This window comes from Pseudopipra pipra, chromosome 1 (assembly GCF_036250125.1).
Source record: "Pseudopipra pipra isolate bDixPip1 chromosome 1, bDixPip1.hap1, whole genome shotgun sequence".
Taxonomy (NCBI): Eukaryota; Metazoa; Chordata; class Aves; order Passeriformes; family Pipridae; genus Pseudopipra; species Pseudopipra pipra.
This window is the reverse complement of record NC_087549.1, coordinates 151,524,446-151,548,323: the sequence shown is the minus strand read 5'-3', so window position 1 is coordinate 151,548,323 and position 23,878 is coordinate 151,524,446. Positions and strand designations below refer to the sequence as shown.

The window sequence follows — 23,878 nt, the reverse complement described above, 5'->3', positions numbered from 1 at the left end:
CAGTGTAGGTTTTCAAGATAAAAATACTAAGGTTTAATTTTCTACTGCAGAAAAAGAATTCTTTTAAAAAAGGCTTATTGTTCATACAAGACTGGCAGACTAATGTTAGGAAGAGATTGTTTTTGTTTTGTTTTTAAAGTAGTATTTTCTTTGAACCCATTAGTGATATTTTAGCCCTTGTGTCTAATTCTTTAAATAACTGAGAGTTAGTTTGTCCTCCTGTATACATATATAAAAACTATACCTGCTGCTCACCTTTGGGTTTGTTACTGTGAGAGGAGGTTCCAGGCTCATGGCAATGCATAGAAATCGAGGTTGGAAGGGATTTCTGCAGATCCTGCCCAAAGCAGGGCTGAGGATGCTCTGAGCATTCCCTAGTCAAGTTTTGAGTATCTCCAAGGATGGAGATTTCACAGGCTGTCTAGTGTTTGAGCACAGTTAATTCCTGATATTTAGGAGGCATTTATCCTGCTACAGCTTGGGTCCATTTCCTCTTCTACTGTTCCTTCATCTGTACCTCCAAGAATCTCACTCTGTGTTCTCTGTTACCTCCTCCGTAGCTCTTTCTGCCTTAAATGTTAACATAGATGTGCAAATTTATAATAAAATGCTTGTTTGTCCAGTGTTTCCCACTTCCTCAGGCAGTCCTCAGTTCACTTAAGTATAATTTGTCTGCAAAGATCCTTCTCTTCCATTATGTTTGTAGCGATTTTCAGTTTAAAGCCAGTGTTTCATTCTCTTCTTGCACTTGCCTTGGCTGTGTTTTTCCTGAAGACAGGAAGATGCTGTAGCTGTAGGTTCTTCCTTACACAATAATACAGTTTTGTCATGCTCTCATATACTCTTCTGAGACGTTTTTTGGTTTAGCACAATCACCTGTTGAAGGCACTTATCCTGTTGTGCATGCACAGCTTTTAAAATTTTCTAGAATAAACAAAAGTCCCACTTTAAACCAAGTCATACTGTGTGCCAAAACCCACTCAGAATCCTAAATCACTTCATTTTAAAGGGATGCTCTTCTTTTCCAGCACTCTTGTAGGATTTAATGTGCTGATTCTTGAGGCACTGTACCCAAGTTACTGAGTGTTTCAGTAAATCCATGCTGTTCAACCACAGGCTTTGTTTTTTTTATTTGCCCAGTGACATCCAGAAAACTGATTTGTGTAAGGTTAAAGATAAAGGCAAAATTCAGGCTGGCAAACATCAGTGCTTTTATGCCCCCACATGTTCTGTGTCTGAGCTACAGTTAACACCCCATGCACACCCTTTTATTTGGGTTAATTTTCTCACAGGGTCGAAGATGGGAATGTATGGTCAGTGGCAGAGAGTTCTGCCAGCAGTAGCAGATTGTGTAATTGTGGGTTTGTGTCTTGAATGTGTTGTGGTGGGGACTGTTGTGTGTTAGAGTGATACTTTGAGTATAAAATCATAGAATGGTTTGGGCTGGAAGGGACCTTTAAGGTCATCCAGTTCTAACCTCTGCCATGGGCAGGGACACCTTCCACTAGACCAAGCCCCGTCCAACCTGTTCTTGAACACTTCCAGGGATGGGGCAGTAGAAGAAGGAAGGGGAAGATTTCCCCTTCATGGCTTTTTTTATCCACTTTGAGGCCATCCTACAGAGTACCTGGTGATGTGCAGCAATCGTTATAGACAAACTGTTTTTTCTGTATATGTATTTATGTGATGGTAATAGTGGTACCAACTCACCTTTTCAAAGATGGAAAGGGAAATCATGAGATATTGTTCATGATATTATTATTATTATTAAATTCAGTGTGGTTTCCACTCCTTGACAAACATGTTCCTGACTATGTAGTGCACTCACACCTTAGATAGTTTGCTGTTTCTATAGGTGTATATTCACACTCAATTTGGAAGTTAACTGAAGTTTGTCTGGATTTAAAATTTAGATGAGATTCTTTACCTCTAAAATTCATCTTCCTCTCTTTTAAAATTCAGAGGTTGTTAATATCCTGCAGCAATTTTGCAGGGCAGTTTGATGTATTTTCTGTAAAACACACAGAAACCGAGCCTTTATAGTCTCAGTGAGTAGCATTTGTATTTCTTAATTTTTTTTTTTAGCTGTTGTGGATAGGTTGATCTTTACCTGCTGCCTGAGTTTACCTTTCCCAGGACATGTAGGACAACAGTATTTTATGTACTGCTTTTCAACCTAACTTCTTATTTTAGCACAGTCCCTGCAGAGGTGAAACAGCTTAATGCTTCATACAACCTGCTGTTCACACAGCCTCAGGAAGAATGTATATGCTTCATTATTATTATCTTAGCATTTAATCAGAATACCAGGAACATTAATTTTCAGTGCAGAAGATCCAGAAAAATTACAGGGTAGATACTCCTGTAGAAAATCTGTACCTCATTTAAAAAATCCCTGTGAATCCTGTCTTCAAAGAAATAAAATATATCTAAAATTCCCTTTGTATCTCCCAGTAAAATTCTGAAGCATCCTTTTTTTAGCTTCAGCTTTACATTTTGCAGTGCCCTTTGTTTTATTGCCATAACACCAACTAGTCCATGAGAAGCCAACTCTAAACTGTGTCGTGATGGCAGGTTGCTTATATTCTGTTAATTCTCTCAAACAAAACAATTTGTGTTAATTACTGCTTTGGTTTCTCACATTATTTGGGCAAACAGCTCCATTACACTGAATAGCACATTTTCTGATTGTTTGTTTGTTTGGTGAAAGTATTAGTGTTTCCCTTCAGTGTTTTGCTTTAAGATTAACATGTCATTAAGCTGCATAATAAGACAGTCTTTATTCTCGTGCAGTGAAATGGCAGGGGAAGGCAGGGCGTAGTTTTGCAGTTTATTCAAGAGAAGTTAAAAAAATAAATAAATAAAAGTCTCTGAAAGTGGATTAGTCAGTGACTTGGCTCTCTCTGTCATGGGATAGCAAGACCCAAACTGAAGCATTTACAGCAAAACACGTGTTCATGGAGGTGGATTATTTTGCCAAATGCTGCAAAACACAGAGTGTTGGTTCCAAATTAGCCCATGTAGCTACTTTTTGCATAATTTGGGGAAAAGTCATCTCTTCTTTATCAGCAGGATCTGGTGTATTTTTATAAAATCTTGTGCTCTCTGTCTCTGGTGTGGATTAATAGAGGTCTCTTTAATAACTACAGTTTGGGAGATTAACAGTTAAAAGACTCTTTGCCTTTGGAGGCAAGAAGTTAATCTTTGACAGCGCATTTCTGACATGTTACTGGAAATCACTCTGTGCGCCCGCTCTGCTGCTATTTTCAGCATTTGTTGTGGGGCTCTTTTCAGCAAAACTGCTGTCAATGAGAGCCCTGTGGAAGCAAAAACAGCAGCTAATCCATGTGTGTTGTATCCATGGAGTTAAGTGCTTAGCTGAAATGGAACAAAGAATTGCACATAAAAACAAATTTCTTTCTGATGTGATGCTGCACCTCGAATCCGGTGTTGAATTTTGGGCCCCTTACTGCAGGAAAGACATTGAGGTGCTGGAGTGTGTCCAGAGAAGGGAATGGAGCTGGGGAAGGGTCTGGAGCCACAAGTATGATGAGGATTAGCTGGGGGGGGGTCTCAGCCTGGAGAAAAAGAGGCTCAGGGGAGACCTTATCACTCTCTACAACTGCCTGAGAGGAGGATGTAGCTGGGAGTTGGTCTCTTCTCCCAGGTAACATGTCATAGGGCAAGAGGAAATGGCCTCAAGTTGCGCCAGTGAAAGTCTAGACTGGACATTTTGGAAAAATTTCTTCACCAGAGGGGTTGTCAGGCACTGGAACAGGCTGCCCAGGGCAGTGGCGGAGTCACCATCCCTGGAAGTGTTTAAAAGATTTGGCATCTGGGGACATGGTTTAGTGGTGACCTTGGCAGTGCTGGGTTAATGGCCAGATTCAGTTGTCTTGGAGGTCTTTTCCAACCTAAAGGATTCTGTGGTTCTGTGATTCTGTGACATGATAAGCTGCTTCAGCCTCATCTCTGTTTCCTCAGGTGTGTTTGGCTCCCTTTCTGGATATAAGTTTAAACAGGAGCTGTGTTAGGTGGAAGAGAGGTTGTGTGGTTTCAGTTTGTCTTCGGTTTTTTCTTTACGCTCCATAGGCTTTGACTTTAAAATGTGGTTCCACGTGGAACAGATCAGGGTGGTTTCTCTTCTGGCCTTTCATCAGGGGTGTATTCTCTTTAATTACTGTGTTGACCAGTAGCAAAAAGTGTAGGACACTGGGTTATCCACTAGCAGTGTTCCAAAGGAGATTTAGGGTAAAAGCATTTGGAAATCCTGTACGCTGAAGTGTTTCGGAAGAATTGCTTCAGAAGTTCTTGAAACCATATGGGGATCTCTCAGCATGGAGACCTGGGGGGCAGTCCTGGTAGTGCTACATCCTGCTCTGCCACTGAGAATTGGTGGCTTCTTATTTCCCAAAACAAATACATTTGAAGTGTGATCGATATCTGTTTTTATGTTGCCCTGCATATCAAGCTGTGCTTTTAACGTGCACCTGCTTTTTATTTAAACAAGGTCACAGCCCTATTGCTTAAAAAAAGGGATCATCAGACCACCTCTGCAAGTTTATTGAGTCTGACCTTTTACTGCTATCTTCATAAGTCTCACTGGCTTTCCTTTTCCGCCTCTCCATTCTCTTTTTGACTTCATGACCCACCTGTAGAGACAAATTTGCCAAACAGACTGTTAATTGTTGTGGTTGCTTTTGCTGGAGTCTGTAATAAGACATCTCATGATGGAAATGTGGTTGTTCACGTTGAAAACCTGATAGATGAACATGTCACCAACGACATGAAACATGACAAATGTGCCTGCAGTCATTTCATTCATCACTACAAATGGGATTCTCTTCATCTGCCTGGCGTGGATGTACATGCAGAACAGATTGAAGCATTCCTGTGTCAAATGATAGTGTAGATTGAGGGGGGTGGTAGAAACATTTGTTGTTACAAGAGATTGTTGTAAGTTTGGGGATCTCCTCTGCTGTGTGGTGACAGTGGCTATTTCTTGAAACATGATGGGAACCTACTGATGTCCCTCTGAGTTGTCAGCATCCCTGGTCTTGAATATTGTGTTTCCTCTTTTATTTGCACTCCTTGAATTCTGCAGATCTTAAGTCTTTAATGTTACGAATATTTGAATGTGCCCAATGCTGTTCAGAAATAGTGTGTTTAAAAAACCAAATCAACCTGGAACAAGCACATCATAATTTTTATCTGTTCTTCTAAGGATGTTTAATACTGATTAAAATGTTGGTGGTCAGTTTATATCCTCCCTATAAGGAAAACTTTAAGGAAATCCAGAAGCGTTATACTGGCCACTGTGCCTGTGGACCTGTGTTTTTTACCACACTGTCTTCGAAGATTAATTTAGAAACAAAAAAAAAAAAAGTCACAAAATTTGGGTTTTGTTGTTGTTGTTTCTAATCCTCTCTCACAGGCATTTGAGTTCAGAATTCATTTAGAAAAATGCTTAAAAGAAACAAGCAAAGAAAAGCCCTAAAAAAAAACCCCTACCAAACAAAAATAGTCTTATTTGGTGTGGTTAGTCACAGAGGGGAAGCCTTGGTCTCTGTGGCAGCTTTCTTAAAAGGAGCTGGGCAGCTTTGCAGTTTGGGCAGAACAGGCTGTAGGCAGGCCCATGTTTGATCAGAGGGGAAACATGCCCTGTCAAGAGGTACTTTTATGGAGACCAGAGTAGAATTATAGATCACTTTTGTGTGTTGCTGCCTCTCTGGCAATTCTTAAACTCTGAAAATACAGCCTGAAATTGGCTTGGTAAGAAAGTAAGATTCAGCCCTTAAGGATTAATATACCCCTCTCAAAATGGCTTTCATATTTCATCTAGACATGAAGATTTGTTACAGCACTTACGTTTTTAAATATCTAGGATGACTTGTGCGTTTGTGAAGAAGGATCAGTGCAAGCCACATGTGGCAGATGTGGTAAAAGCTGTGGTTGTGATAGGAGGGGATCTGCAAAGGGCAGGAAAATGCAGGGTCTGTCACAGGAGAGGATTTCAGTGTGGGCAACTTCCTTCACCCATGACAGATGACAATTTTAATCATAGAATGGTTTGGGTTGGAAGGGACCTTAAAAGATCATCCTGTTCCAGCCCCCTGCCATGACCAAGGGCATCTTCTGCTAGACCAGATTGCTCCAAGCCCCATCCAGTCTGGCCTTGAACACTTCCAGGGATGGGGTGGGCAACCTGTGCTGGGGCCTCTCCACCCTCCCAGTAAAGAGTTTCTTCTTTATATCTATTCTAACCCTGCCTTCTTTCAGTTTAAAGCCATTCCCACTTTTCCTTTCACTCTATGCCCTTGTCCAAAGTTCCTCTCCAGCTCTTCTGGAGCCTCTTTAGGCACTGGAAGGGGCTCTCAGGTCTCCCTGGAGCCTTCACTTCTCCAGGCTGAAAACCCAAACTCTCCCAGCCTGACTCCAGAGCAGAAGTGTTCCAGCCCTTGGAGCATCTTTGTGGCCTCCTCTGGACTGGCACCAGGAGGTCCATGTCTGTCTTACGTTGTGGCTGATGTTTGAGCCACAGGAGAACTTTGAGGTTGCTGGAAGGCGCAGGAAGAGACAGTCTGTGGTCTGTGTTCATACTCCATGTGTGTGCTGTAGGGTGGACTAAGATGTACTTGGCAAGAAGAGGAGCCTTGAAGATGATCCAGAGCATGTCGATAACACTTCCATTTGCTGTTTAAAGGCTGCTTCCCTGGGCTGTGGTACATCACAGCAGTGTACCTTAGTGCTGTCCTCGCTCGGTGCAGTGTCACCTTCAGGATTGAAGGGTCTCTGTGACATAGTAACGAACACTTGAACTTCATTCGTGGGGTTGCCAAGAAAGAAAGACTGAGATGAAATGTTAGACTGTAAAATGGTAGCACCAGGAAGCTGCTGCAGTGGGCGAGTGTCCTGAAAACGTGTCTCAGCAGAATGGGCTGTAAAGTGAGCACTGCTGGTGGTGCCAGTACAGTCCCCGTTACACTGGGGAGTTTTTCTTGGACAGCTTCATAAACTCTTGCTGTGCTTTCACTCAGGTACCTGCAGTCAGCATGTGCCTTGTGTTGTGTGAGTGCTGGAGTGATTCAAACCACAGAAGATGCTGGTGAAGTGGTTTTTATTCGACTAAACACTTGGGGAAGGGGTGCAGCGGGGGCACGTCCTCCTCGTGTTCCAACAGACTTTGATGCAGGAAGAGCAGCTGAGAGAGATCCCTGGAGGCACCAAGGGCACAAAAGCAGAAGGTGGCTCAGAAAAGGGTGACTGAAATGGTGACACTTACCAGAAGGTTCAAGGGGGAAAAGAGAGAAAGAGCAGAAACATTAAAATCAGTGAGCTACAGGGTGGCAAACTTCAGTAATCTGTGAGAAGCTGGCAGCGTGACTCAGTTCTTTCAGATGCAAACCTGAAAGAAAAAGAGGATTTAAGATGAAGTAGCAGTTTAACAGAATTTTTTATTATGGAGATGGCACAGGCTGTCCCAGTTCAAATGAAGGATAGAAAATATAGTAACTTACTAAGTTGATAACTTTTTCCAGCATAAGAAGGAAGGAAGGAAGCCTGCAAAAAGTCTGCCCTAGTTTCCAATAGGGATGATTTGAGCAGGGATAAATATAAAGAATATTTTTGCTTCCCTGATATTTTTGGATGTTGTTTTTAAATTATTTTTAATTAATTTTTTTATGTTCTCCGACTTGTGCTTGCCAGAACATGCACCTGGCAGTGGCTGTGGGGAAGGCAAAGAATTGGTGAGTATTGTAGTAGTGAAAGGAAAACAAGGGATTTGGTCTGGTGCTCAGCAGGAAAGGGAAGTCACCAACTTCTGACACTAAAATATTGTATTAAAATGGGGGAAGGGAAGCTTGTATCAGTCTCTGGCTAAGATTTTAATTGGGAGCAGATGGCAAATTAAATCATTGAGTGCCTTGTAGCTGGTGTGAAACTGTACAACTTCAGAACTGTGAGCTGTTACCTTTGACACCTTGTGAAGAGTAAATAAGCTTCTAAAAAAACCATAAGAATTAAAATGATGCCTAGGCTGCCTTATTTATAATTTCTAATTTCAGTTTTCAGAAAAGAATGCAGAAACTTGAGAAATACTGCAAGAAACCAAGGAAGCCAATAACACCCAGCAGATTTTTCTCTTCAAAAATAAACCGTGTCACAGAAACTGAACTTATTTCTGTAACTTGATAACAGGGGAAAGAAAAATTAGTAGATTACCACACGTTGAAATAAAGCTTTTAAGAATAAACTAGAAAAATGGGGTCTGCATATAAGCTGCTGTAAAATGGGTGCAGAAATCTTTGCATAACGTGTCAGTAGTCCAGGGCCTTCACAGGGATGTGGCAGGTGGGACAGTGCCCTGGTGTGCTCAGATCTGTCACTGGTCACTGATGACCTGCGTGATGCAATGGAGAAGACATTTGCAGAATCTGCAGGTACTGAAATAGGAGCCACACTGGGTGTTTCCCCTAAAAATAGAAAGGGCCTGGGTGAGCTAAATGTATATCCTGTGTTTTTCATGTTACTTGATCAGACTCTTTCAAGATTTTGTGGAATAAACCGCTGAGAAAACAGAAGAAAAGACAAGTGGTTGTGTTGCTAGACCTTAGAAAATCCTGAGGTATTTGTAGTAGTGAGATCTGACACGTAGCAGTAAAAAAAAAAAAGGAGATATATGTCTGTTTACACATTCCAACGTGACAGCTGATTTGTAAGAACGGTGAAGTCGTCCTGCTGTACCCTGTTTTGGAAAGATGACTTCTGAGCTGCTGTGTAAAGCTTTGAGTGCTGGACTGGGAGTTGAGAGCTTTGAAAGGAGCAGGGAGAAAGCAGTGAGAGTAGAAAAGCTGACCTGCAGTGAAGGGCTGAAGAAACTGAGAACTTTATTTAATTCTGTGGAGAGGAATCCTGACTTTTATTTATTTCTATATCTGCCCCTAGTTCCTGTGACTGATGTGACAACTGCATGTCAGCAGTTAAATTGCCAGCAGAACCCACAGTAGTGCTGACAGTGGCACACAGGTTTTCATATAGAAAAGGTGTGTTGGTGTGGTTAATTCTGTTATTAGTCCATGTATAGTCACTTTTCCTTTCTTCCCACCTCTTCTTGCTATTTCATTATTAACCATTATATGCAGTTGAACATGAAATAAAGGATGAATGTTTAAAAGCATCAGGTTCATTCATACCACTGGAAGCACCTTGAATCAGCAGGTGAAGCACCCTGAAATAAATAAATTCAGCTGGAACTTAAAGCTCTTCTTCCCTTCCTTTTCAGAAGGCACCTCTTCTCTTTGCCATATCAGATGCTTTTTGCAGAATACCTAGAGGGACTGATGGCAGGAAGGGTGCTCTAAGGCATCCTTGATTTGTGGTGCCATTTGCACATCCCATGCTACTTCCATGAGTAGCTACCATTGCTCAGCCAACCACAGGCATTAGGAGATACATCAGCTCCTTTGGATGAGGCTCTGGATACAACAGTCAGTGCTTAAGTCAGCGGTGGTTTGGTGCTGTGCTGTCTACATCTTAAATATTGTGACATTATTTAGAGTAAATCCAGTAAGAGGTGTTGTGGAGTTGGCTGCTGATCAGAGTCAGCAGTTGAAGGAATGGTGAGTCTGGGATCTGGGCACTCCTGCCCTTCCCAGAGTGCCATGTATGCCTGTAAGCAAATTGCAGGATGTCTCTATGTGTGCTGTAGGAGTTTTACCTACGGTCAGTAATTGAGGAAGTTGCCAAAATAATTGGAAAGGATGACAGGAAGAGTTTTTTTACTCTATTTTAGGCCGTGAGGTTCAGGAAGAAGGAATTGAGGAAGCTGCTGGGAGGGGACACACATATAACATTACAAAACATGTCTCAAGATACAGAAATCTGTTGCTTGCTTGGTTGGGTGTTTTCCCCCTGGAATATACTGGGGTGGTCCTGGCAGTGTTGTTGTGGTCAAGAGAGAGGAAAAGGAGATATTCACCCTCTTAGGGTAAGAAGGAAACAAGCTGTTCTGAGGATGGAAAGGGCTGCTGGTGGAGTCCAGACCTGGCATGGAGCGAGCAGGCAGAGCAGTAGATGGGGTAGATGCTTTGCTGCAGAGAAACTTCACAGGTTTTAGACTAAAAGAAGAGAAATGGGAGTTGTAGACTCCTCCTTCCTTGTTTTACCCACTGGATCTGCTGCACTGGGTTCCCAGGCTGCTGTGGTCAAGCTTTTTGCTTGCAACCACCTCTTCCTCCCCATCCTCCTACAGGTTCTATCACTGCTCCCACTTCCCCAACCCTGCACACAAACCAGTGAAAGTGCTGGAGTGCAGCTCATCTGGCTCACATGAAATGCCTGACGTGTAACCCCGAAACACGAATGAAGGTCCTGGGACTTCGGTGGTTTTCTGGCTGTAGTGGTGTTGCAAGGTTTGTTTGGACCTTCAGATTTGGATTATCTGCTCTCCTCTGTGATGAATAACGTTTAGTGTGTTTGTTCAGCTGCGGGAATTTGTTAATCTTTCCTTCAGTTTTCTCCCAGGAAAAAAAAAAAGAATCTCACCGTGGAGAAGTTTAGCAAAGATTGGATTCCGAGAGCTTTCCGTGCTTGCTTTTTGCTTTTTTTTTTTTTTTTTTCTGGGAGAGTACATTTGTAGTGGTAGCTGGAAGAGCAGAGAACTGAATGTGCAGGATTAAGCTTGAGGCCCCGGCTTCCTGTATAAGGGGAGAGGAGCTCACAGAGCCGAGGCGGCGGCCAAGAGGAAAAGGGTAATGGACAAACATAGGCTGTGTGGATCTCTGTGCTGCCTGCCAGCTGCTGCTGGATGGACTTCCTGCTCTGGGACACGGGGGACATTTGGGGCAGTCACTGTCACTGCAAAGCAGAGTGCAGGAGCTGGGTGAGGGCAGCTTTAGCAGCTCCTCATGGGTTTGGAAGGCAGCAGGGGTTTGTTTCTGAGAGGGTTTAGATGCAAGAGCTCCTCATCAATTTTGTAGTTAAGAATAAAGCAGATATTGAGAAGTAAGAAAATGCAACTTCTTGGAAAAAAAGCAACACGAGGATTTCACTGCTCTTTAGTGGAAGAGCCACAGTTTGCTTCGTCCTTTTTTCATGGACGCTGTAAAGCCAAGCAACTTGACAGTGCTGATTCCAAGCTTTGCCGGGACCTCACTGCCCTTGGAAAGCTGGATTAGAAATGTGTTTGTGACAGGGTTTACAGCTCACTTCCATGATCTGTGATCTGGGAACAGATCAACAATGTTTGCTAGATAGTTCCCTGCAGACCAGGCATGAGAGAGTTTCTGATTCCCATGTCTTGCCTTTCTGTAGGGAACATGAAGAACCCGCTAAAAGTGCAAGCTGTGGTAAAGTCCTTGAATGCTTAATTATAGCTAAATGATAATTTTAAAAGGATTTGTAATAAATGAGATAAAGAAGAAAAGTTTGTCTGTCTTTCTGTGATAATGAGCAGAGTATCCCAAATCATGTGGAATGTGATACCTTAAAGAGAAATTAGAAGTTACCTGGAAAGGATAATTGGGCTGATGTTGGTTGAAACCTGTAGTTGCAGCCATACAGTTGAGTCCACAGCATTTCTTCCAGTCATCTTAATAAAAATTAATGTTTTGCCCTTTCTTCCTTTCCCATTTGGCTCATCTTTCCGCCAAAGGCAATGCATGGAAATTGTAGAATCATTTAGGTTGGAAAAAACCTTTTAAGATGATCGAGCCCAGCCATCAGTCCCTCTCTGTGCTGAGGCCACATTAGTGACCCAACCCTGAGCAGCGAAGGCAGAGTTTGTGTTGGTTGTATTTGTCCTTCATCCTGCAGATTGTAGTGTGCTCCTTTCTCAAAGGACACCTTGTCCAGTTCCTTCAGTGTCATGAACTTGCTGGTGGCTTCCTGGAAAAGATGCTGGGAGCCTCCAGGGAGTTGAACTCGGCGATCCCGCCTTGTAGCGCAGCCCCGCCAGACGCGAACACTTAAAAATGCTCCTCGTGTAGCAGCACGATTGGACTCTTGCTTTCTGATTTCTGAAACATCTGGGTTCACATTCAGCAGTTTGTTTATTTTTACACAAGCCCGAGAAGGATTCGGAAGCCTGAGGCCGTGGTGGAGCCATCAGCCCACGGAGCAGAGGCTTGAACAAGTGGCACGAGATCGATGCGGCTGCTGTTCTTAGAAGGACTCTTCTCTTCCTAGAAGTTTTCATCCTTTTACCAGGCGCTTGTTTTCTCCTGCCTCTCCTCCCTTACATAATTTTTGCTGCTGTGTAAATGGTTTTTCTTGTGGATTTCGGTTTCCTGCTCGAAATCAGGATTCTCCCGTCTCCTTCGTGTAAACAAACTGGTTTTTCGTGAATGGCTGAAAAAAAAAAAATCTGTTCCACTTGATATTCTAACACAGAGTTATGGAACAAAATGCATTACAGTCCTTGTTGTGGATACGGTAAGGGATTATCTTTTTTTAATGACAGTTATAAAGCTACACAGAATTGTTTTAGAATTGGTCTGATAAATGGGGAAATATTTTGTTGCAGCTTAATTACGGAGAACAGGAGCTTATGGTTTACCCGTGTTTAAATATGTACATGAATCTTTTCAAAGTAATAGGGCAAATATAGTACTGTTTCTGGAGGCTTAAAAAGAAGATTTGTTCTCTAATATTAAATTTTTAATGTATTATTCATGAGGAAAGCCAAGCTGAAAGCGTTTTTTTCTCCCCTCAGTGGAAATGAGCTTGAAGAATACATTATCTGTATAGAAAAAAAGAGCATAAAGGCCTCTAACTCTTGCTAATACTGGAGTGGTGCATGCAAGTACTGTTAGAATTTCCTCAGGGAAAAGAAAACAGAATTTGGTTGAAAATAAGCTGATAGAATCATTGAATAATTCGTACAACATTACTGCAATTCAATTCCTAAAAAAAAAAAATAAAATAAAAATGAGGGTAATTCCAGTCAGAACGTGCTTTTTACAATGACAGAGTGACTGTTTATTGAAGTTGCTTTAAACTCCATGTTTAACAATTATTACCTCTCTGGTTTGGATACAGGGCTGGAAAGCACATTTTTCTTACTTGTACCACTTTCAAGCTGGCTTTTCCAGATGTGTGCATTTGCACCTCAGGTGTTCATGCAGATCTGTGTGTACTTTTGGTTTATTAAGGCAGGCAGATGTGTGTGAACTTTGGAATTTGGAGAAGCCTTTAAACCTATTTAGCATTATGTAATACAATCCATTTTTTCAATGTGGAATATCTTATACCTGATACAGACTGATGTTTATAATTATGTTTTCTGCTGTAGTATCACTATAAACAAGAAATAGAAGCCAAGTGACATCATTTTTAGTGATCTTTTTCCTTGGTGCTTTCCCATTCCTGGATCATGCTTGGTTTAGTTGCCTGAAATGACTCAAGGAAAAAAAATAGCAAGTTGCATGTTTAGAAAAGAGCTCTCCAGATTTGCCTGTTCCATTGCCTGTTACTAGAACCTTATGCAATGATCAGGTTATTAATTGGAAAAATATCTGGAATTAGTAATGTCCAGACACCACAATTATATCTTATGGAAAGCATAACTTAATTGTTACTTAAATGCTAAGACCTCACCTATCAGGATTTCCTAGATATAGTTAATGTCATTTCCAGACATTGGATAAAACAGGAATTTTTGCTACCTGTGATAAGGGAGTAAAGTTAGGATGTGACAAGCTAAATACTCCTCTGGAGCTTACTATTAAATTATATGAGCACCTCTCAATTTTTAATATATATATTCAGCCCCAGGCTCCCAGTGAGAGGCTGTGTGCCTTACTTGAAAATGAAAATGAAGAAAGAAATGTTCTGCAGGTGTTTTTTATCTTGGGTTTAAAAAGTTTTTTTATAGACAAGGAACCGTGGCACAAAACTTATGAAGCTGCTTATCCAAAAAAAAAAAAGGAGATTTGGAATGGAGCAGAAAAGTGGATCTAGCTCTCCTTGGACTTGAACTGGTTGTTCTCAAGAGTGGGGTTGACCTTTCCACGTGTGCTTTGCAGTACATGCATCCCATTAAGAAGTACAATGCAGTGTTGTCTTTCGTCACTTGATCCAGAGTTTGGGAAACCTCAGTTCTGTGTCCCCAGCTGTCACTGGGAGCTGTCACTGGGAGCAGTTAGAACCTTCTGGGTCTAGCTGGATTTTTGTATTCCTTCCTTTTGATGGGAGCATCCAAAACTTGTGGTTCCAGGAGAAACTGCGTGTTTCTTCCGTATTCTCTTCCAGCCGTAATCCTTAATGTGTGGTATGAAATTCCCAATGACATGAAGGACCAGCTGACAGAGGGGTTTGCATCATAGGCAGGATGTCTCAGATTGGTAGAACTCGCAATTTTTGAATGTTGTTTGTGAACACACTTATCTTTGGGATTGAAGACAAGGCGTAAAATGGTGGTGGGAAATTTAAAACCTGTGGCCAGAGAGCAGGTACAAACATTCCAGGAGTGTTGTAATCACCTCGTGTTGTGTGCAGGTGGGGGTGAAGCGTGTTTGAACGTGTGGCTTGTGAAAGGTATTTGGAAATTGTGCTCATCCTTCTCTTAAAGGAAGGGGTGAAACAGCCTCTTCAGTGCTTGGACTCACCTGTGCATGTGCACCAGCTGATTCAGTAAGGCCTTTGAACAGTTGAATTTTCTCCAGTGAGAAAGAAAAACCCCAAGTTTTGTGGATACCGTGTTTGTTTAAGTACTCTGTGGCCAAGGCATCCTCTGGATGAGAAAACTTTCCACTTTCACCTCTGGGCAAAAGGAGGAAGGAAGAGTGTCAAAAAAAAAAACCTGCTGTGAAAGCCCATCCAGAAGCTTTGCCCTGTTTATGTAAGCTCTTTCCCTTGGGAACTGTGCTGTGGTCTTTCAGCTGCTACACAAAGTATTTCGGACAAATAATCTTCCACGAAACGTTCGGTCATCAGAATTTTCTGTACAGTGGCATTTTTTTTGCAGCCTATTATGGACAACTCACAGGATTCCTCAAGAATCCTGAACGCTGGGAGTACACCTGGAAGGTGTGCAGGAAGCTGTGTTTGGTGACCAGTGTGTTCCCAATCCAGCCTTGTTATGGAATCTCACGCTGTTCCTGTGTTTTGTTTTTCTTAGGCACGGCATTTTCCATTTGTATTTTGGATATGCAGATTAGTGGTGTGGAGCGGTTAGGAAATAGCAGCGTTGGGTAGAGGAGCAGAAGGATTAAATGAAGGGGTTGTTTTGCAGCATTTTTAGGATAAGCAACTTTGTTGGATTGTTTCTGGTCTTGGCCAACTCCACGGACTTACAGGAAAGACTAAAGTGGCGCTGTGGGGGATGGTGATCTTTCCCCTAACTGTAAATGTTTGCAGTAAAAACAGCTGAGCTGTTCACCAGGGGCTCCCAGTGGAGAGGAGGGAAAAAAAATTGGCATTTTTAGGGTGGGTTCTAGTGTGAGCAAATCAGATGAATTGTGCCCTACAAGTGCTTATCAGCTTGGCTTTGTGAGCACTGCTGTGGTCAGCTGGGCTGAGGGCCGAGCTACCAGGAGGTTAAGGAGAACATCCACAGAAACTACTTTGGAGCTATAATGATGTAATTAGAACAAAAAAAAATAATGGTTTTGTCCAGTGTTGAGACCCGTTACCACCCAGAGACTTCCCACCACCAGCTGGCTGGGTGTTGGCAGGAGATTTTTGGCAGTGCATGTCTTAAACACACTGGACCTTACTTTGTTTATTTTTCAGGGCTGGAATTCCTTGCTGGAGTGGGGACTGTGGGAGGGGACCAGTGCCTTTGTTTATGCTCACATGTCACTGGAGTAGAGTTCTCCAGCAGAAAGGAGAATGTCTCTGCAGTGTTGCAAGAGTTAGATCCAGAATTTTACTCTTGATCTTTGTGAAATTTTGTTCTGGGAAAATCCTGTTTGGTCGTGGGATTTCATAGAATCACAGAATGGTTTGGGTTGGGACCTTAAAGATCGTCTCGTTCCAACCCCCTGCCGTGGGCAGGGACACCTTCCACTAGACCAAACTGCTCCAAGCCCTGTCCAGCCTGGCCTTGAACAATTCCAGGGATGTGGCATTGTGGAAGTATTGCCCAGCTTCTCTGGGCGGCCTGTTCCAATGTCTCTCTTGGGATGTTTTCCTCTGTTCCCAAGAAAAATAAGATCTCCTAAGACAGGCGCTAATGAAGCCAATAATGCAGCTATTTGTCCTCATTTTGGTTATGGAGGAGCGGGAGGGGTGCCAGGTATTTATCTTGTTTTGCAGCAGGCGTGCCAGTGCATACAGAGCTTTCCTGCTGGAGCTCTGTGCAGCTTTGGGAGATCAATTCAAATGCAGAGCCTGTTTAGATTTTAGTAATTCACTGAATGTGCTGGGGCTGGGCAGAAGGAGCCAAATGGGCAGGGAGAGGCTCTGCCCAAACTGATAGCGCTCAACCAAAAGCCTTTAAAATCGCCTGTGCCGTATAGTACAGGGCATAATACTTATTATTCGGGCCAAAAAGGGGTTTTTAAAGTTATCAGGGTAAACAACACACCCGGCTGTGCAGGTGTGACCGTGTCAGGCACCGCTTTGCTCTCAGTGCAGGTTTGCCGCACGCAGCTGGGGGTCCCGGGGGCACACGGGAGGGTTTTCAGTTAGAAAGTGTTGTTGCTGTGCCCCTCTTCCCTTCAGTTTGGGTTACCAGGGGGTGGTTGTGTGAACACCTGCTGGCAGAGTCAGTGCAGCCACCTGAACTGGAGAGGGGCAAAGGCTGAGTGGGTGACAGCAGCACAGGGAGCGTGAAGTGGCTGAAGAGGAGCAGTGCTGAGTCCTGCAGGCTCTGTAAGCTGAGAGCTTGTTGTTTGTGACGAGAGGAGAAGGGGCACATCCTCAAGATGGCTTTTTAAGTGCTTGGGTAGGTACAGACTTAATGTGAGTTCGCATTTGTGGGTCCTTGTGCCTGGGATTTCCCATCTAAGCGTAAGTGCAGTAAATGTACTGGATCCATCGTGTGGTCTGGGCTCCTCTGTGAGCTCATCAGCTGCTTCTCTCCCCTGAGCAGAACTGGGACCTCTGCTATTACAAGTGCTGGTAATAAGAGAAGGCTCCTACCTCCCAAAGAAATGAAGAGTAAGTGCTCTGCAAGACCTGGCTTTCTTTAGTTCTGAGAACAACAGGCACTGTAAGATCTCATGCCCCATCCCTGGAAGTGTTCAAGGCCATGTTGGACGGGGCTTGGAGCAACCTGGGATAGTGGAAGGTGTCCCTGCCCATGGCAGGGGGGTTGGAACTGGATGATCCTTAAGGTATCTTCCAACCCAAGCCATTCTGTGATTCCACAATCTATTTAATGTAAATGGTGGAAGTCTGGCTCTTTTATCCCGAGGAGGAGAAGGATGCAAAACAGTGGGGATAGTATTGCATCACTGCACACTAAATACACTGCTCACCCCTGCCACTGCATCACTGGTGAAGGAAAAGAGCTTAATTGGGTTTTCGTTGTTGTTGTTGTTGGTTGTTTTGGGTTTGTTTTTTGGGCAGTGACCAGCTGATCTGAAATATTCTGCATAAACAGCTTTGGTAGGTACGTTTGCTGAGAGAGGCTGGGACTTGAGCAAGATGCAAAATTAGAATGATTTCTGTTGCCTCATGCCTGGGTTCTCCCTTAAAATTAACACAAAGGCACATTCTGAAGAAGTAAGCTGGGGAAGAGTTTTAATTTTGTTGATGGGCTCAGGTGCTATTTTTACTTTTTATTAGAGTACCTTTGGTAAGGTCAGTGCATGGCCTTTGTGTGGGAATAACAGGAGTGGGAGTTGTAGAACATATCCACATAATTACATATATCAGTTTTGCCCCAGTAAACAACAAAAAGTTACTGTACTGTTTTTGTTGGGTTTTTTTTCCTGATGCAATTAAGGAAACAGTTTATTTTTAACTTTTCCAAACTTGCAGAGCTGAAGACACTGGTTATTCAACATAATTATTAGTTACCATACAGCACTCAGTCCTTCCCATGAGTTCTCTGTAAAACAGCAGGTGGGTTGCTTTCAGCACTACAGGACTGTTAGAAGTTAGAGCATGGGCATTAAATCCTGTGCATTCCTTTAGTACAAAGTTTAGGATATTTCAGATAGGTCAAAAGTACTTGACGTCCTGGGTATTTGGAGAAGCAATTAAACGTGTCTGCAGCTGTTCCAACCTGCAGCTGAATTGTCAGCTTGGTCGAGGCATCTAAGTACTTGTTTAAGGCACCAAAGTGCTTTTTTTTTAAAATCCCCTCCTGTTAATAAAATAAAATAAATTAATCTTTCTTATTAGCTGAATTTCTCAACGGGCAATAAACTGTGTCTTTGTTCTAGAAAGGAATTGCTGGAAGTTCATCAAGTTTTCGATGCCCTTTTTTTTTTTTTTTTTTTCTTTCAAAACTGTAGTCACTTTATCATACAAAGCTTGCAGTTTCCTGTATCTTTTGTTTCATTCCTAATCTAGTTTTAGCTTTCTAAATATCAAATTTCCAGGTGGGAATGTGCTGCTTTCAATGGTCTGGGAATGCTGAATGGGTAAAATTATCTTGAGTCCAAAGTACAAGGTCAGAAGAGCTTGGATTGAATATTTTCCAACTTATTTCTTGGGATCAGTTGAAAATACAGTTAATATTAAAAAAACCCCGGAGTTTAAAAGCCAAGGAGAGAGAGGGCTCATGCAGCACCAGTGAGATATTTTAGCAAATTATTAATGAGACTTTACAATGTGCTTCTGTGGGGTTTTTTCCTCACTTCTTTACTTGGTGTGTAACAATAGATGCTCTGTTACAGCTTCAAATTTTTGTCAGAGATACCTGGCAGAGCTTCTGTTCTGCAGGTGACACTTCCACTGAACTGAAAACCCGCAGTGGTTGATACTGTAATTACTTTAGATTTAAAATAGTTACAGAATATATGTAGGTTTTACCAAAAACTTCAGCTGGAGAGAATTTTGATCAATTTAACTGGTGAGGGCGGATGCAACAGCTTGAAGAAAGCAAGCAGCAAACAAAATTACATTTTTTTCTCTCTGCAATAGGCACTTGTGTTACATGTCCATAAATATTGCAAGTATTAAAAAAAATGAATTTATGAAGGGTAGTCCAAGACTGGGTAAAATCCACTCCATGGAAGCTAAAGCTGGAGAAGAAATTATTTTGGCAACAATTTCTCCAAGTCAGATTGTGTCCCAGTAGATACTCCAGTGTAACCTGGACTGCTCCTTGAGAAATCCCTGCAACCAAAGATGCAACAAATAAGTTTATAATCAAAATCTGATGGTTTTATTTTGCTCTGGATTCAAGTAACTTGCTAAGTGATACTTGCTGCATATGGTGCCTGTAAATGGATTTTAAGAGCGTTTTAGTTGTTGCTAACAGCTGTTACTTTTAAATTATAATAATGACTGAAGCATAGATAATACAGTGATTCAGATAAAGTTTCCTCTTCCAAATGAGTGGGATTCCTCTTTATTCCTTTGTCTCTGCGTTTCATAATGTAGAGAAACTTGGGGAGGGGCAGGGAGGAATGGAGAAAAACAGTAATAACTAAAATAACTAAAGCTCTGTTAAAGTCAATGACTTTTTAAAGTTAAACCACCTCTATTTTTCTTCCAAAGAAAGAAGGTACCTGTTTCATAGTTAGTCATGCACGTTCTATACTCCATTAAGACAAAATCTTTTCCAGAAATTTTATTATTTAAATGGCTTTGGTTCTGTAAAACATGTTGGCAGAAACACCATTGTTTTACATGGGTACTTTCACACAGGGTGAAGTTTTTGTGATCTGCAGTGAATATCCACAAAATAGCAGTGGGTTTGGAGAAATAAGTGGGGATTGGAAGTAGGCATCAAAGGAGCTGCAGAGAAAAAGGTGTCCTAGTTTGTTTTTTTGCTTTTAGGGATGTATTCTTTTGGGGAGCAAACTTTGGATGAGTGATTTCCCTGGCAGGAATTAGAACTGTAGCCTGTCCCAAAATATCCCCAGAGAGTGAATGAAAAATTCATGAGGCAAAATGGAGAAACAAAACTTCTCTTTGCAAAGGAGCACCCTTTAACACATTTTTGCAACGTGAATTTGTTAGAGAAGAGCTGTTCCTAGGAAAGAGAGGAGAAGGCTTGCAAAAATAGACTAATTCTTTGGATTTGATGCCTTACTGAAGTATTTGCTGCAGAAAGTACCGTAGAGAATGTTGCTGTCTCTATGGGAACATCTTAGGGCTATATTTAGGAAAATTAAATTAAGCTTATTCTCCTCAGATGATCAAGGCTTTGCTAAGGCTTTAATTGGAGGTGTGGTGGTTTTTGGTGGTGGGGGGGAAGAGATGAGAGGAATTTCTTCTACCTTTGGGTTTGGTAAACCACTTGTCTTATACTTTTCAAGTCAAAAAAAAGAGAGAACTAAAACTGTCACCTGTGTTTGAGTCAACCTGTGTGTGGCAGGAGGCTGGAAAAAGCTCAGCTTAATTTCACAGCTTCAGGTTGTGAATTTGGCCATTTGGGAGGAAAGAAAACCCTATTAAACCCCTTATAGACATGTGATTATTAAACTGAACAAACTTGATAAGGAAATGAGCTGATTATAGGTCTGGTGTCCAGCAATATCCTTCAGGTTTGGATCTCTCTTTGTCTTGAAAAATTAACGGATTGGGTAAAAGCTGTGCGGCAGGTGAGGAGCTTGGTGTTTTACACACTGTGTGGTGCCTGTGGAGCACAGAAAAAGAGGCTTTTACAGCTTTTTCATAGTGATTTCGTGGCATGACTTCTTGAGGAAGATGCGGCCTTGGGCTGCAGAGCCCCTGTGTGTGTCAGTCTGTCTGTCCATCCATACCATGGGTGATAAGAAAACACACTCTTCCAAAAGTGTGTTTTTCTTTAGCTTTATCACTCTCTTTTGTTCAATCAGCATTGGTTCAAAGGCTTTTTTTTTTAATGTTATTATTAAACCAGCTTTGAATTAAATTAGTGAGTGTGAGGGGACAAACATCCGAGTGCTCGGGCCGTGCGATGGCTCCAAGTGCTGCCTGTTGCCTTTCCTGTGTTGGAGCTGCTCGGGGTTGAGCAAGTTGTTCTTTTCTGCCTTTCCCACCGTGTCCCACGTCAGCACAACCCGAGGCAGAGCCGAGCGGATACTGTACATATTTCTGCTCTGTAAACACACGCTTGTTTACATTTGCTCCCCTGCCATTCCGACTCGGATCCTCTCCCGCTGCCAGAGGGGATCAGCCGTGACTAACAAACGCGGAGATCCGGCCATTTTGACCCCGTGTGCTGCTCCTGTTTCCATTTGTTTGTTTCTCCTTCGCCTTCCCTCCCGAGTATTTAACAAATTATTATTAAATATCTTCCAGAATTTTTTTTTTTAAAGAGGCCAGACTTGGAGCGATTCGAAAGAGTCGGGATAGGCAAACATCTGACCTGGTTGCTGTGTGTTGCTTTGTGGTTGAAGACAAAACTTAGGTGCTGAGTAAAACAGAAATAAAGCAACCTCCTTGTTTGCAAACAGGTGTTTTCTGCAGTGCAGAAATCAGTTCTAATTGACTCCTACAGGCTGATCATAAGCTGCTACTAATATTTGGCACAATTTTCTTCAAGCAAACCCTCTGCCATGCTTGCAGCACCCCGTGGAACCTCAGCACTGTGAATTTTGCAGCTTTAGGCTCCCAGGTCTTTGCTGATCCAGCTTCACCAAACCGTGACGTTACACCAACATTGCAAATACATGGAATTCTTTCTATCAGCAGAAAAGGCCGGGTTGGATTCACAGGCCACATCTGCTGGTGAACTTTGTGCAGTCTATTTTTTTTTTTCCCCCCCTCTCTTTTACTAGAAGAAAGGTTTGTTTGTTGGCGGCTGCTTGGGGCGGGACAGGAATGTAATGCATGCACAGACTGCGCAGTATTTCCTGTTCAACTGCCGCTCCAAACCCTGGCGCTGGGAAAATCTCCAGATCCAGCAGCTCAGCCTTTGCTCAAACAACCAAGAAACGCTGCAAGCTCTTCAGGTTTTTTTTACAGAAAATATAATTTTTAAAGCGGATCTTAATGTTGTGCTACTGCCGTAAATGTATCAGTCTGTTGATGTTGGTTCTGTAATATTTGTAGATACGGACTGAGGCAAAACATTAAGCTTCCTGAAGCACTGTAGGGACAAGGGAGATGGCTCCATAATGTCACTGCAAGAAGTTATGTTTATTTTGTATCACAATACATCTCCATAGCATTGCCTGCATACTTCAGCTAGCCTGGTTTACCACCCCATTGCAAACCATGGTAATCTTGTGGCACTGGAGCTACTTTTTCGTTATTTGTTGTATTTTATTTTGCTCTTAAACTACTTTGAAGCATCGCTTTTGCCCTGCGTGAGTTCCACTACAGAAGTAGAATATTTTGGTTCAGCAAAGGTGGAAAAAAAAGCTTGGAGTTTGATCACTCCTACCAGCGAGCACCAAACTCCAGTGCTGTGACCTGGACTTGTGTGTAGTGTGAAAGTGAGATGAGGGGAGTTATTTCTTATATTTTTTTTACCTTTTTTTTTTTTTCCCCGCAGTAGTCCCGGTCCTATGTACATGTTTCAGACTGATGGTCTGCTGATGGAAGGGCGGGGCATGGCTAGTTATTTTATTTACTTTTTGTTTTTAATTTCCTTATTTTTTTTTAGCAGATGTATATTTTGAGAATTTATATCCATAGGCTCCTCTGGAACCCAGTGCTGTGGCTCTTCTTCTTCCAAAAAAAAGCAAATAGTAGGAAAAGATTTGACCGTGAACTGCATATATATGCATATATGTGTGCACATGTACACATTAAAAAATGTTATCTATCCTTGCAGCACCTTTTTTAGGTGCTCAGCAGCTTCTTAGCCCTCTGTAAAAGGGCAGTGAGTGTCCACGTGTCAGCCTTTAAGAGCAGGGCACATCCACCCTGGATGCTCTCCCGTGGGATGGACCAGGTGGATGGATGTGAGGGCAGGACAGGTACTGAACACGGCTTGGATTCTTCTCTAGCTCCAAGGAGAAATCAAGGCTGGATGGGCACATTCAGCTCCTCTTCAAACACTGTCCAGCTGTTTATGTAGAAGGCAAAGGCACAGCAGCTCCCTGGCTCGTGTTGCTTGGAGGAGTTACTGGAGGTGGACATCTCCCAGTTTCTCCTTTGTATTGTCATCCATCTTCTGTCCCAGTGGCAAACAATACAAGCACAAAAATGAAAGTGCTGTGTGTTAATTGGTTCCTTCCTGGATCACGGGAGACCTGCTTATGAGTCCTTTGCAGAGATACAGATCTACATGTGCTGCTCCTCGAAATTGGAAGTGGTCTCAGTGCAGCCCTGTCAGCTTGTCAGGCACTTGAGCAGGACAGGAGGTGGGGAAGATCTGCGCTGCTTAATTTGAACTTGAAGGTATTTCACTCAGAACATGGTTCAGCAGGTTAATTGGGTTGTTAAAACAGTATTTAACTTCTCAACTTCATTAAGAAATGTGGATGCCCCTGAAGCAGCGGATCTGCCTTCAGTACTCGGGCTGAATAAATACAAGAGTTGGGCTCTGACAGATGCATTTCTCTTAACATGGTCTTTCCCAGTAGCAACCCTCCTGACTTTAGGAATACTGCAAGAGGTGTTTAAATCATGGCTTATATGAGAGGCTGACACATGTGAAGGTTACACCATCATATATACGTGTCCAACCAAACCGCAGTGTGCAGACTGAGCAACAGCTTTAAGGTTTTGGAATTTGCCTTCAGATCTGTCAGGTTTTTGTGCTGTTTTGAGCCTTTTCATGGTTTCTTATCCCTCCTTGTCAGTTAAGAGGCTTCTGTGTACAGTTGCTGGTTTTAACATTTACTGGCTACGTTTCATGAAGCCTCACAGTCTGAACAGA

The 23,878-nt window shown here is 42.4% G+C and overlaps 1 protein-coding gene across 5 annotated transcripts in view; it reads left to right on the top strand.

The window, feature by feature from the left end:
- CTDSPL (CTD small phosphatase like) overlaps positions 1 to 23,878 on the top strand; it is an 82,076-nt gene that overhangs the window by 16,370 nt on the left and 41,828 nt on the right. Inside the window, exon 1 of one of the 5 annotated variants that reach the window (XM_064639237.1) lies at positions 11,464 to 12,432. The exons of the other annotated variants lie outside the window; for them this stretch is intronic. Coding sequence (XP_064495307.1) covers positions 12,405 to 12,432 — 28 coding nt within the window. The 5' untranslated portion in view covers positions 11,464 to 12,404. Of the gene's footprint in view, positions 1 to 11,463; positions 12,433 to 23,878 lie in introns of those variants that run through there. 5 annotated transcript variants of the gene reach the window in all.